The sequence below is a fragment of the Sinocyclocheilus anshuiensis genome, unplaced genomic scaffold (assembly GCF_001515605.1).
Source record: "Sinocyclocheilus anshuiensis isolate Anshui unplaced genomic scaffold, SAMN03320099.WGS_v1.1 scaffold1214, whole genome shotgun sequence".
Classification (NCBI taxonomy): Eukaryota; Metazoa; Chordata; class Actinopteri; order Cypriniformes; family Cyprinidae; genus Sinocyclocheilus; species Sinocyclocheilus anshuiensis.
In genome coordinates, this window is record NW_015555777.1 from 78355 (window position 1) to 92953 (window position 14599).

The 14599-nt window shown below is 36.2% G+C and overlaps 1 protein-coding gene across 1 annotated transcript in view; it reads right to left on the minus strand.

The window, feature by feature from the left end:
* Positions 1-14599, minus strand: part of aopep (aminopeptidase O (putative)) — a 106511-nt gene that overhangs the window by 47682 nt on the left and 44230 nt on the right. Inside the window, exons 12-13 of the mRNA XM_016468482.1 lie at positions 11094-11156; positions 10462-10545 (exon numbers count right to left, since the gene is read on the minus strand). Coding sequence (XP_016323968.1) covers positions 10462-10545; positions 11094-11156 — 147 coding nt within the window. The remainder of the gene's footprint in view (positions 1-10461; positions 10546-11093; positions 11157-14599) is intronic.

A 14599-nucleotide genomic window follows, 5' to 3' on the forward strand; every position in this document is an offset into this window, starting at 1 on the left:
TATATATATATATATTTATATTTATTTAAATATAATTTATTTATATTAAATAAAATATATTTATATTATTATATATATATATATATATAATATATATATAAATAATAATTTCATTTAATTTCATTTAATTTCATTAATACAAAAAATCTAATAAAAGCAGTTTTTTTTTACTTTCTATTCATCAAAAAATGTATGCAAGTATGGCTGCTGAAAATTCAGCTTTGCCAGCACAAGAATAAATAAAATTCTAAAATACATGAAAATTTAAAAGTTATTTTATGTATAATTATAATAATATTTTTCAATATTACTGTGTTCACTCTATTTTAAATTAAATAAATGCAGTCTTCGTGAGCATAAGAGAGATCTAACATTTTAAAAATCATACAACCCCAAACTAACAGTATGTTTCCTTAAAATAAATGAGAATAAATTAAATGGCAGAACTATAGAATTATTATACTAATTCATAAAAAAAGCTTAAAAAAGCAATAAAAAACTTTTTATTCCAGAAATGCAACATTTACAATTAAATATGACAATATTGCATCACAGTTATGTGCCTACTTGTGATCTGTTCTAATTTTCACTTGAATTTATACTCTGCAGTGTAATTTGGTCATTAATGAAACAGACCTTTTTACTAAATTTAGCAGTTTAGTAGCTCTTAAGTAAAATAATCACCCAATGCCTCTAAACTACCTATTTGTTACAAGCTTTCAGAGAAAAATGCAGTCTGGAGAGTTACAGCCCTCATAGCCCAAAGTCCTATCACGATTTTAACCACGGAAGCACTTTAGGCTAAAACGGCCTAAATTGATCTGTACGCCTAACGACAAATAAACCCTTTAAAAAGACTGTTATTGGATTCATATGTGTTTCCCTCGATAATCTCTGCGCCTGTGAGCCCAACAGCATTAAGCCCCTGCATCAAAGAGCCTGCCATGTATGCTGTGGGCTTTACAAGTCTGCTCTGTAGACCTTCAGAGAGTGGAAGAGTGAGAAGGGAGGGGGAAACTCAATGAGGCTAATAGCACCATAGAGGTCCGTGAGACCCGCTGTCTCCCTCGCTCATTACCGAAACGCTGCTTTTTCTCCTACCAGACAGATGTTGGAGCACGGCGCTTACGACCAGTGAGAAATGAGATGAAGTGATGCCTGAGTCACTTCACTATGTTTTTTATTCGTGACTGTTGATTTCATTTCCCACCAAATGAGGCCCAAGGAACATGACGCAAAACATGCACGGAGTCGTTTAACACGGGCCTCGTTTGAGCGTTATATGCTACCTCCCATTTAAGAAGGCACTTTTATTCGCAAATTAGTATTTGACATAAATCCAATTGGAGCTTGAACGTCATGGTTGTGGAAATAGTGAGGGGCAACCATATGTAATCAGTTAAAGCAATGTGTGTCTGTGTATTTCCTAACCGATGCCTTTTCCATGTGCGCTGGAAAGACAAACACAGGTGGTATTTAATGACACTGGAGATGTTGCTAGCTATTTTTCGGTGAGGAAACCACTCACATTAAAAGCTTCAAGCCCTATTCCTCAGAAAAAAAGTTCAGCTTAGGCTTTTGAGAGAAAAGTGAGTTTTTGCTGATTAAAAACGTAATGATCTGAATCACATAATACAATGATATTTGTGTCCCTTATGCTGAAAAAAACTGTCGAAACAAACTTTCCATGACTCAAAAATCACAGATCAAGCAACCTCTATCACCATTCCTCCCAAGAGCTGTCATTGGGGGAAAAAAAGAGTATGCTAAAAATGTTGTAAATGTCATTGCATACTGATTTTTTTTCCGTTCTGTAGAACACAAAAAAATATATTTTGAAGAATGTTTTTGTACAGTGGAAGTCAATGGGGTCCAAAACAACACTGGAAAGAAAGTAAGTCATACAGATTTGGAACAACATGAATTATTGAAGACAGAATTTTAACACTCAGATTCAGCTTTAGATTCAGCTCAGTACTGCATGCACGCAAACAATACACATTAAGTAAAACAACTGCACAGATAGGCCATGACTGATCTTTACCCATCTTTACCCATGAGACATTCTTTACCCATCGTAAATATACCAAATATGCAAAATTGAAGGTCAAGGTCCCATGACTCATCAGCAATGACTCATATTTGCCTTTTCTTTGGAACGGTCAGAGATTTGGCACTCACTAAAGTCGCTCTTGGAGCTTTCTAGAAATCTCACAATTGGAAACAGTTCTTAAAAGCAACCAAATCTCCCACTGCACTGATGTGTCTGACTTTGCATCACCTCTTGCGAAATGAGAGGTCAAAAACACTACTTCTACATGCTGTAGATTATTTTACCTTTCTATTTTCTGGTCTCAATCTAGGGTTTCAGGTTATAATAGGCTGCAGGGATTAGAACGACAATGCAAAGGCAGGTGAATGTACAGTAACACACCTATGGAGCAGTTAAAGCTGGTGGATTCAGTGCTTGCTAGTACAACAAGCAACAAATGCCAGCCACCCACACACAAGAAATTAATTTGGATGCAAAACTCTCTATGAAACTCTGGGCTAGCATATGGACATCTTTTAATTTGAGTGTCATATTGCTGAACAGACCCCAACAGAGAATGAAGCAAACACAACAGAAGGATGTAGTGCGATGGTAAGTGAGCTTTAATGTGCTATCGTCATCCTCCCTTTGTGCCCAAGCAGCGATGATTACAGCGAGCCATCCAACACGCAGTCCACTGATTGTGCCAGTCAGGCGGGCAGCTATTTCTGCCCGCTATTACTGTATGTGCCATTACTTCGCACTCTCTGGCCCCTCTCAATTCAAGACCCAAATATAGCGCCATCAAATGGATCTGATAAGGGCTCATTTTCCTGGCCCACTGCCAGCGAGACAGAAAATCACTGAAACCATTCCACAATGGCATCAGTCCAATGGCATTTTGATTTGTTGGGAGGGTTTATTCTGTTTATTTTTGATGTTCGGTACAAACATTTTATGATTTGGGAAGTCTGAGAAAAACAGATGTTTTTCTTAAAACAGGTGCTGAGCACAGATAATATGTGCTTCAGATTTAAGATTATGAGTGGAAGCAATTTCTATATATACTGCCATTATGTTTTTGTACAGTGGAAGTCAATGGGGTCCAAAACAACACTGGAAAGAAAGTAAGTCATACAGATTTGGAACAACATGAATTATTGAAGACAGAATTTAAATTTTTGGGTAAACTATCCCTTTAAGCTTATGCTGAACACCGCATTGATACCCAGAAGTCTCCAGACACATGTTAAAGTGCTCTATGCTTGAAGGAGAGAAAAAACCGAGAGACCGCAAGAGTTCTGCTTTCGTGCATCAGGAGCGGCAGAGCCTTTTATATACATACTGTTCATATAATGCTCTGGCTTTTAAAGACCCTGGGTCTACATTACAGCCCTCTATGCTGTTCTCTAGCGAGCGAGAGTGCCCAATTACCGTATCAAATAAAAGCCATCAGCAATATGAGGTTTGCTGATTATTATGGGCTTGCATAGAAAGTTGGACGCAAGAGCTCTTTTGAGAACATGGCTTATTGCATCCTCATATAGCACAAAGCAGACTGTGGAAATTCTCAGCCATGCAATTCACAATAAAAATGCACACGTGTGCGCAGGCTAAAGCTAATACACACGCATATCCAGGAATTCAGCCTCAATAACAGGAAAAACGTGGAGAAACTGCCAGTATGCGCCTGTATGCCAATGGTTTTCAACAGGTACAGTAGATGTCGTAAATACATCATCTGCCTCTTAAGAGCATCATTGACGGCCATTGAAATTGATTTGCAAGCAACATATACAGTATATTGATAATTTCATTATTTTATAGTAGACGTTCTGTAGATGTTAACTTTAAACAAAATCAATTTAACACTAAAAAGCATGCATCAAACCAGGCCACACTTCAAACACACCAGCACTTGTGCAATGTTTAGGTTTTCATAACGCTAGTCAGTCATCCAGTTGGCGATACTGGTTACAGCTTTGAGTTGATCTGCATCTGACTTTGAAGTTTAAATATTAAAATAACTTTTCTGGTTAAATGATTGCATGTTGTATAAACCCCTCTAATGTGAGGAATGTGAAGTGTAGTGTGTGTGTGAGTGTAATAAAAAGCACATGACTTCATGGTTTATTCTCTCTAGCATTTGTTCCTCTCCACAGCCTCGGCCATTCACTTGCTCCTCCACAATTGGACATGGACCCTGGATCATTCCCACACATGCAGACAAGAGACACATGTGACATCTCTCTCTTCTCACCCACATCCACACACACTCCTACACAACATAAAAATCTCTGTATTTTTCTCAGGTTTTACGGTAAAAATACACAAAACTGGACAAATTTACATAAAGAAAAACTTGTTTTCAATTTTTTTTCCTATTTCACTGTGAAACTCTTGCAGAAATCTTACAGAAGTTTAGACATAAATAAAATTAAAAAAATCAGATGGGTTAAAAAAAATCATTTAATTAAATATATTATATTAATATATTACATTTAATTCAAGATATATTATACTAATTTTATGGCTCAGATAAATGAATAATTGCATATACTGATCAAAGTATACAGATATTAAATAAATGACTTTAAAGAATATTTAGTGTTTACAAAGAATCTGTATTGTAAAGGGGTTTTATTTACACATTGGAAAATTTTGTTTTCCCCCATTTATTTAGTATAAATGAACAAAAACAACAAAAATCATTTTTATATTATCTGTTTTAAACCAATTTCATTTTTTAATAGAAAAAAAAATACAAATTTACTGACTTTTCATTTTTGGCCCTTTACAAATCTCATCTTTTAAAGAACATTTCTTGAATAAAGTTAATGTTTACACATGGGATACACACTTTAGTAAGGTTTACACATAACAACACCACTAAATAAATAAAGAAATACATAAATATAAATAATTTACCAATGAGATAAGACATACATTTTAAGACATTTCAAAAATGAATGCATCTTGTTTTAATAATATTTCAAAATGTGTTTCTTTTTTTTTTTTTTACTGGAAAACCACAAATATACTGATTAAGAAAATATGATATGATGCATTTATCTGTCTGTAAGTGAGGCACTATCCTGCCAATATCAGCATTAGCTCCTTTATATTCCTGTATTTTCCCTGACGTGCAGTTAGCTCTTGTGAGGAATGAGTCAGAAGTAATGGAGGACAGCTCCCCACCTCTTCCTTTTACTTCTGGCAAAGGAGGGGCAGCGAGTGAAAAGGTCAGTCTTATTTTGCTTTTGTTTATGGATCTTTCTGTTTGTTGTTTCTCATGGATCCCACCAAACTGAGCTTGTCTCTAATAACAGTGCAAATGAGATTCCAGCCCTGGCAGTCGCACGTAACCGTACATTTTTGGATTGACTCGTGCACTGTCTGATGCCAAAATATTCACTAAACGCAGACATCCCCCTCTCTATCACATCACACATACACACACACCTTCAGACATTAGACCTACTGTCTGTCATTTTGTGCTCTCAGGTCTTTGGAGAGGATCTGGATTGAGGGGCCTACTTCCTTTATCTCTTCCCCCATATCCATAAATCAGCTTTGGGTTCAGGATGCGGCGCACGGAAAAAACTTCAGGGAAAGAGTGAGATTGAGACTCTGAGGAACAGAAGGAAACAGGTCACGGCAATCAAGCGCTCTGTTGGACATCTCTGTGCACGGTAGTAAAAAGGAAAATGGGTTTATGCTGTCAGAGGCCTGCGAAAATAAACCTGAGTGGCTTACATTACCGCAAAAATATCGAACGGGCCACAGCAACATCCATTTGGTTATGCGGAGTAACGGTAATGTCAGCACACAACAGGAATTTGGATTAGGCTCAAAAACACATCGTCCCGCAAGGAACCGCTTTCATCTACATTCCAGCGAACATTCAAAGGAGAACACGAGCGTATAAAACAAATGCCAAAAAAGCAATTGCAGAAATAACCATGAAGAATATAGATTAGGAGTTCAGTGTATCTGCGTGTCACTATGGTTTCAGGCGCTGCGGTCTAAGGGAAGGATTATGTTACTCATGAATGTGATCTTAATTTCAGACAACCCAGCATTCCTGTCTTTGACACTGTATATACAAAGAAAGATTTCACAAGAGCCATACCTCAGAGCATTGAGGAACTTCCTATAGTGTCTAGCCTTTAGATTACCTGTTCCCTAAACCAACAATATGGCCTAAACCACCAACAATATGGCCTAATCAGCTCAGCTCATACAATGAGGGGTTGCGGTGCAGTGGTTAAATGAGAGTGATGCAAGTTTGAGTCTGGCTGGCATTTCATTTCCTGATCCCTATCGTTTCTCCAAATCTTTCTATCCTTTCTTTACTGTCCCTATAAATAAAAGCATAAAAATGGCCATAATTACACGAAAACTAGACTGGTAGCTAAAAGATCATGGTTTGAACCATGAATGGAGCAACTGTGTCACTTTTGAGAAACTTAATCTTATGAAATTAATTATTTTATTCAGCAAGAATGAATTTTGATCAAAAGTAACAGTAGAGATTTTTACGACGCTAAAGAACGTTCTATTCCTCAAAAAATACTGAGAAAAGTATAACTGTTTCCACAACAATATTAAGGAACTGTTTCAACATTATTAACAATTAAATGTTTCTTGAGCATCAGATCAGCATATTATCTTTGAGGGATCATGTGACACTGAAGAATGGAGTAATGATACCGAAAATGTAGCTTTGCCATTACAGAAATAAATTACATTTTAAAATAAATTATAATAAAAAAGGTTACTTTAAACTGCAATAAAATTTCACAATATTACTGTTTTTACTGTACTTTGACCAAATAAATGCAGCCTTGGTGATCATAAAAGATGTGAAAAGAAACGTGAAAAAAATCTTTCTGACCCCAAATTTTTGAATGGTAATGTAATAATGAAACGTATAACTTAAATTCTTATTCTACTTTTATAATTAATAAACAAATTCAAAAAATTCAAAATATTACCTACTATACGTTTTTGGTTTAAAACTAAAAAAATTACAAAATTAACACTATATAATATAATATAATATAATATAATATAATATAATATAATATATACAAATATTTTAAAAATATAATATACAAATAATTTTAAAAATTAAAAAGTTTGTGTTCTTTGTATTTAGTCAAGAGATATATGTGTATTAGTTTATGTGATGTAGAGATCCTCAATTTGTTATATGAATTTGCAAGTAAGAGTTCAGGGTAACACTTTATTATAGGGATCAATGCTCACTATTAACTAGATGATTGTTAGCATGCCTATTAATAACATATTGGCTGTTTATTAGTGCTTATAAAGCATATATTCTGCATGACCATATTCTACATCCCTAATACTACCCAATACCTAAACTTCACAACTACGTTACTGACTATTAAAGGGGTCATATGATGCGATTTCAATTTTTGGAGTGTTACAAGCTCTTGGTGCATAAATAGCAACATCATATGACCCCTTTAATAAGCAGCAAATTAGGAGTTTTTTTAGGCAAAAGTCATAGTTATGGTTAATGGTTTGTTACTGGTGGGAACTGGACCCTAAAATAAAGTGTGACCGAGTTCAGAACTTAGAATAAACTTAAGCATCTGCCACTGAAATAAATAAATAAATAAATAAATAAATGTACTTTTTGGATACAAGAATCTGCTAAAGTGACTTTCAAACAGGGCACCTGTGGCTCAATGCCAATATTTAACCTTGTATAAATGGTTAGCAGCTATGTGGTAGGCTAGATAATGTATGAGACCGTACTAGAGGTCGGTCCCTCTGTCTCTGTGATTAGCCAGTGCAGACAGGCTCTCTCATTAGCTTGGCTTTGGATGAAAATGGAGCAAAATGAAGATCATTATCACAAAGCGTAACTAATATAGCACAGCAACTCCCCAAACACACACACCCACACATACTCAAATGGGAGGCAATAAAACCCCATTCTTTTCCGGCCCAAAACTTTCATTTCACATTAAAGTGACCCTGATCTCAGTCTGGGGTTAGCGGGGGGTGTCTGGACCTGAACAGTGCCAATTACCTATGATGTAATTACCTATGAGAGAGCGTTCACTGCACTGCCTGTAGGCCCACATGCTCTCCTCTCGCCCCTCCGTCGCTTTAAGGGCCCGGCCTGAGCTTGATTTATGGGTGAGCTGAGGATGGGGCGCCTGCTTTTGAAGTCCATGAATGTGCAATATAAAATACACCTGGAAAGAGCCAGGGACTCCCACTGCCTTACACAAGCAGGAGGTGGGGTGGGGTGCGAGAGAAAGGGGGCATGAGGAGAGGAGGGGTCACCAGTGTTTCCTTTCAGGTTGGCTTTTATGGCACCACTTCAAACAATCGCTGGCTCTCTCTCTTTCTCTCTCTGTCCCCACCCTGGTCATTGTACAGAGCCAACTGGACTGAAATTGGTCTTCTCTTTCATGGGCCTGTCTCTCCCGATATACACCCCCCATCACTGTTCTCTGAAGTTACATGTAACAAATGTGTCAATTCGCCAGGTGCCAGAAAGACTGAGCTTCTCTACTCGTTCAGAGAGGTGTGGTGTGGGAAGGTCTCACAGCTAACATCTGTAAAACATGTTCATATTAAAAATACCCCAACTAGACCTGGATGATGAGTAGAAAATTGGTTTAATATGATAAATCGGTGAGTACATACTTCACTTCACTTGAAATACCATGGTACAAGAATATGCCAATTATTCCATACATAGTATGTAATGGGCTCCAAAAAGACCACACTGAAAAAATCTTTTTTTATTTTTTTATTCAAACCTAGAAAAAGATTAGGATTTATAATAATTTTAAAGAAAAGTTATAATATAATGTAATATAATAATATAATATTCTTAATTGTATGTAATTTATATTATATTATATTATATTTTAATCTAAAAAACTGTTTTAGAAAAAGTAGTAAAAAAAAAAGTTAAGACTTAAAATGAAGAACATTATATAGCTTTTTTACACATTTTTGTAAAATCCTAAAATATTTTAGCAATTTTTCAAAATCCTAATAAATAAATTCTAGCTTTAAAATAAATTTTATTTTATTTTAGATTCAATTATCTAAAATCCTAAAATATCATATAAAAGAATTAAAAGAAATATTATATTAGACTAGAATTTCTTATAATTTATAATAATTTAACTTAAATCTAGGGAAGGATTTTGAATGATTTAAAACAAAGAAAAGACATAAAATGAAAATTGATATATGATATTATTTGTCATAATTGTATTTAATTTTTTTTTTAGAAATCCTAAACCTAAAATAATATAATATACTATGTTTTTTATTTTATTTTAACTAAAAAAAGCAAAATAACATTATTAGTGATCTCAGACATTTGAACCCTAATGCATATCAAAATACCACTGAATTACCATCTGACATTAGCACTATACCTTGGCACCACAACAATACTTTCAGTAAGGGTTAACACTTCAGATGGTAGCAGCTGTAAAACGTAACACTTAAGAATGTCCTTTGACTAAGACATATTCAGACAGAATAATCTCTTCGCTCCAGCCACTGACACACACAAATATACACACCTACCACTGAAGTGACAAAAACAGGATCTCGGGGCAGACATTACATCAGTGCTGAAACTTGAAGATGACATAACCTAAATCACCCTAGATGAAACACGCAATACACACGCTCAACACACACACGCAGGAGTTTATGATGCTAATTCTGCCGTCTGATTTGTGAACATTCTTTAATAAAGGCTCGACCGCACTGTTTGGTGTACAGCCAGTCGGCACGCAGATTCCACATGTGCGAGAGTTTCAGCGAGACAAACTGTTTAACAATTTGGGTAAAGACTTATGGAGGAATCTGTATACACGTATGCATAACTTCAAAATTTCGATAAACACAGAGAGAAAAAGAATACACAAAAACATCACGCTCATGCACATGCATAAACTCACGCAGAATGAGCAACAGGTATCTTCCCTGGCAGGAGATCAGCCATTTTAAAGCTAAACCTCAAAGGAGTGACTCACTGCCATCACATGGCACAAGCTATTTCAGACCATGCCTTGATTTTTTTCTTCTGTTGTTGGCTGGCCAAGGGGCGGACATACGAGACGGGCATATGTGTGAGCCCTTCTCCAGCATTCAATGCCCTTCAGTACATCATCTGCGCACTAAAATCTGATAGCGGTGCTCCACAACAAAACTACGTGCAAACTTGAGCGAATCTTAAACAGCAACTTGAGAAGAGCAGAAGTTGGAGTACTTCATTAGGCATGATTAAGCAAAACTACAGATGTTTCCTAATATGGAGTGACCGAGCTGAGGTGGAAATTATTAGGAAGAGATGCAGGGAAGACAAACGGGTGGGATGAGATCTATTTAAAGCCTGCTTGGCGGGGTCTTACCTCTTTGAAGTTAACCTTGGGCCCTGCTCTTTTCCGTTTGCTGCCCTTTCCACCAGAGCCACTGAAGTGAATCCATTTTGCAACCTGCGGAAGAGGAGGCAGAGCAGGGCGGGAGAGAAAGAGAGAGTGAGAGAGATGGAGTGAGAAGGTGAGATAGACAAAGACATCGTAAAATACCTGCCGCACCACATTCGCCTCGGTAATGAAATAGTTAAACATGATGCACTCAGAACATACAAGCTCAATTCAACAGTTTCTGAGCTAAAGGATGGCATTCAAACATCAGAGAAACAGATACAACGACTGAAAGACACTAAATACAAAACATCAGGGTAAAATCCTTCACTTCTCACAAACCAAAAATACACCTTCTAACTGTGTGATTTCCTCTCTTAGCCACTGAGTGATGCTCCAGGTACAAGAAACAGCAAATACTACCCACAATTACACAATAAAAACGGTTCAAACCGCAAACATGCCTTCAAAACAGAAGATCCACAATTGTTGTAAAAGTTATGAATGAAGCATATGAAGTGCTACAGGTAATACAGTAAAGAACTATCAATCCGCAAAGGAAGTAAGATATAAACAGTTGCTCAATGGGAGCTTTAAGAGTTTAAAAAGTGCTTTACCTCTCCCTTGACTTCTTGCACCACTGGAGTCCGCAACCATTCTGAGCAGGCGTCCCTCAGCCACTGAACAAGAGGAAGAGATCAGCAGAATGTTGAGTGGAGAGAGAGCAGTAGCAGCAGTAAAAGGTCTGGGAGCGGAGCTTCATTGTAATCAGCAGTGTTCACTCCCCGTGCAGCCAGAGGAGGGGCCGTTTGTCTCTTTCTCTTCGTCACACACACACACGCAAGCAAGCAAGCACGCACACACACACACACACACACACACTTCTCTCGGGGCCGCTGCTTTCAGAGGGGCTGTCTCTTTAAAACTGATGAGCCGTGTGTGCGTAGAGGTGTGTAAACACAAAGGCAGGTATAGAAGGATCTCACAGACAGGCTGACACGGCCTCTCGCAGGTAATAAGAAACGTGGGAGATAAGAGCAGAGAAAACAGACCCAATGATGTCCCCTATCCATTTAAAAAATGTCAAGTGATGGTATCAGGTATTACTACATTCATATACCACGGTGCATCAAAGTTCTTTCAAATGATAATCTGGTTTAATAATAAAACCAAAGACATTTTTACACCTCTTTTTGAGAAAATGTGTGTGAGTGTTGTGATTGGTCACCAAGGCGTTGCTATGTGATTGATCGGTTGCTAGAGGGTTATTTACTGGTTCAGGTAAAAAGAGCCCATATCCTCAAGTCTTGTTCAGACAGGCAGCAAAAATCTGATCTTTCTGTCTATCAGACCTAAAGCATAGTAGTTTTGTAATTTGAAGGAGGGTCATCATAGTTTTGATTTAGCTTTATTTCTGTTTTATTCAGTTTTTCTTTAAGTAAATTTTGTGGTAGTTTTATCTCTATGATGGTTAGTTTTATTTTTTATTTAATTTTGTGTGTGTGCTGTTTTTTCTTTTTCTTTCTTTTTTTTAGTTTTTTTGCTTCCAAAGTTAATGTGAAAATTATATTTAAATACTGGCATTAAATATAAATGTTATAAAATCTCAGAATTTTACATATTCTATAACATTAAAAAAATATATATATATATTTTATACAGACAATTAATTTTAAAAAATTCAAATTATAATTGGTTTTATCTTTATTTCAGTAAACAAACAAAGAAAAAAAAATCTAATCTGGCAACAAATAACTATGAAATGTCAGTCAAAAAAACAACACACAACACAAAACAAAGCAATACAATACAATACAATACAATACAAAACAAAACAGATTTCCCATGCAGTTTGATTAACGGCCAAGACATTCTGGTTCCAAAAATATGGCTCGGGATTCTCTTTAAATGCAAGTTTATGAATTTTTCCATCCGTTTTATTGTCTGCCAAGCGAAAATTATAATTCAGATTGCTTAGAGAAGTAGCACAACTCTCCTCAACAAAGTGCTTCTTTATGTGCGTGCATGACTTTATTAGCCGCTTTAAGAGTTAAATAAATGTATTTTTGTTACCCCAGGGAGAAGAGAAAGAAAGTCTGCGTGTCTATGTATGTGTGTTTTTTGACTCTCGTGCACTTTCGAGAAAGGAGAGTGGGCAGAGCAGAATTTGACTCTCGGGCTGCAAACTGCCATTGTTAACTTGGATACCACACATAGCAGTTTTACGGCCTAGATTGCCTGGTTCATTCCCGGCACAGCCAGGCCTTTGTGCGCCTGCAAGACACTGCAATCAGCCCCCTCTTACTGCCAAACTCGTAAAATACTCACACAAACACACTCGCAAACTCCCATCTCACACATGCTGATTGTATATATATACGGTAAATGTAGTATTTCTGTATTAGTACGTCTGTATGAACTCCTAAACACGGCGCGGTCAGAACTAAATTGATGTTGAACAGTTAACAGTGGGATGTTGCCCTTGTGTTGGCGGCACAACAGCGACAGCTGCTTTTTACGATGACAGACGTGCTAACTGCTCTCACAGCTCTCTGTCTGAAATCGAAATGGGTTTTTATACTTTATCATCTGGTAAATGATCAGATCCTTCCCACTTTCCTAACACACATTCCTGGTCTTGTGCTTGATATGATTCATTGATGATCAAATCATATTCGTCTTTGTAATCGTTCATCATAATAACTATAGGCTGAGCTTATTATTTTCAGTTGTGTTTAGGCATTCTTTACACAACTAAATGTAAACTACTGATAGTGCATAAATGACTACACATTAAATTAGAATATTCCCATTACTGACTGAAATTATGATTCCAAATTTCTAGCAAAATTTTATATACAAAGCAACACAGGAGCTGATTCTTGACAGCATGTCTACAAATAACACAAAGGAATGGCTCGCAGATTATTTTTTTACACTGATTGGAGCAAAAAAAAAAATTTAAACAGCATTTGGGGAGACATGGGATTTCATTAGCTGTTGCTCATTGCTACTCTTTTGCCAGCGAGTTTGTCACTCATAGACTTTTTTTTTTTTTTCAAAAAGATTTGTATCTTTTTCTTAAGAAAGGAAGCTGCCCAGCACTATATTTTGTGTTCTAGTTGTACTTAAGCTTACACGCACACACTCAAAAAGTAAAATGTTGACAAAAATGCACACTCTCAAACCCATCCCTCAAACACACACACACTTAGTTCCTCTTTTGAGTGCTAAAATAACTGGACATGAACTTGCACCTGATTGCTAAGGTGGAAGTGGATTTGACATTTAAGTGAATGCCACCTATGCTGTGTTCCAAAACCTAGCAAGCTTACAGATAGCGGTGGGAATCACCAGAGGCCCCACGATACGATATTATAACGATACTTGTGTCACGATACAATATTATTGCGATTTTAAATATATTGCGATATTCTATTATATATTGCAATTTATTACCTTTTTCCAACTTCAAATTATGTCCCGAAACAAAAACTTTGGCAACATCTCTTTTAACTAAAAAAAAACATTTCTCAGTGTTTATCTCACTTCAATTTTATTGTTGCAGTGCAAAATGGGATTGTCAAGCAGACAAACTGACCATCACTTTCATGAAAACCTGTCATAAATGTTGTATGCACCTGGCAAACTTAACTATTTGTATTACAGTCTAGTCTAGTCCACCTTAATTAAATGTAAACAGGTATGCACTGCTGTGCTACTACACGTATTTTGAACAATGCAACTTGAACTTGTACAAAAAAGTTGTGCAGACTAGGGATGTAACGATTCACTCAACTCACGATTCGAGTCACGATTTTGATTTCACGATTCGATTCGATTCACTTTTTTTTTTTAACAAAATGAGATTTAAGCCAAATTAAAATTAAATGTGTCCTTTTATTATTGCTTAGACAAAATACTGTACGTTTCTTTGTGAAATTGAAATATAACACTATAATAATATACTAATATTGCACTTGCATATTATTGCTTTTTTGTTGGTTTTGATTGCTTCTATTGTAAATCGCTTTGGATAAAAGCATTTGCTAAATAACAAAATTTAAATTTAATGTAAATGTAAATAACAAAACTAAATTGAAAATTTAAAACAAGCCCCAAA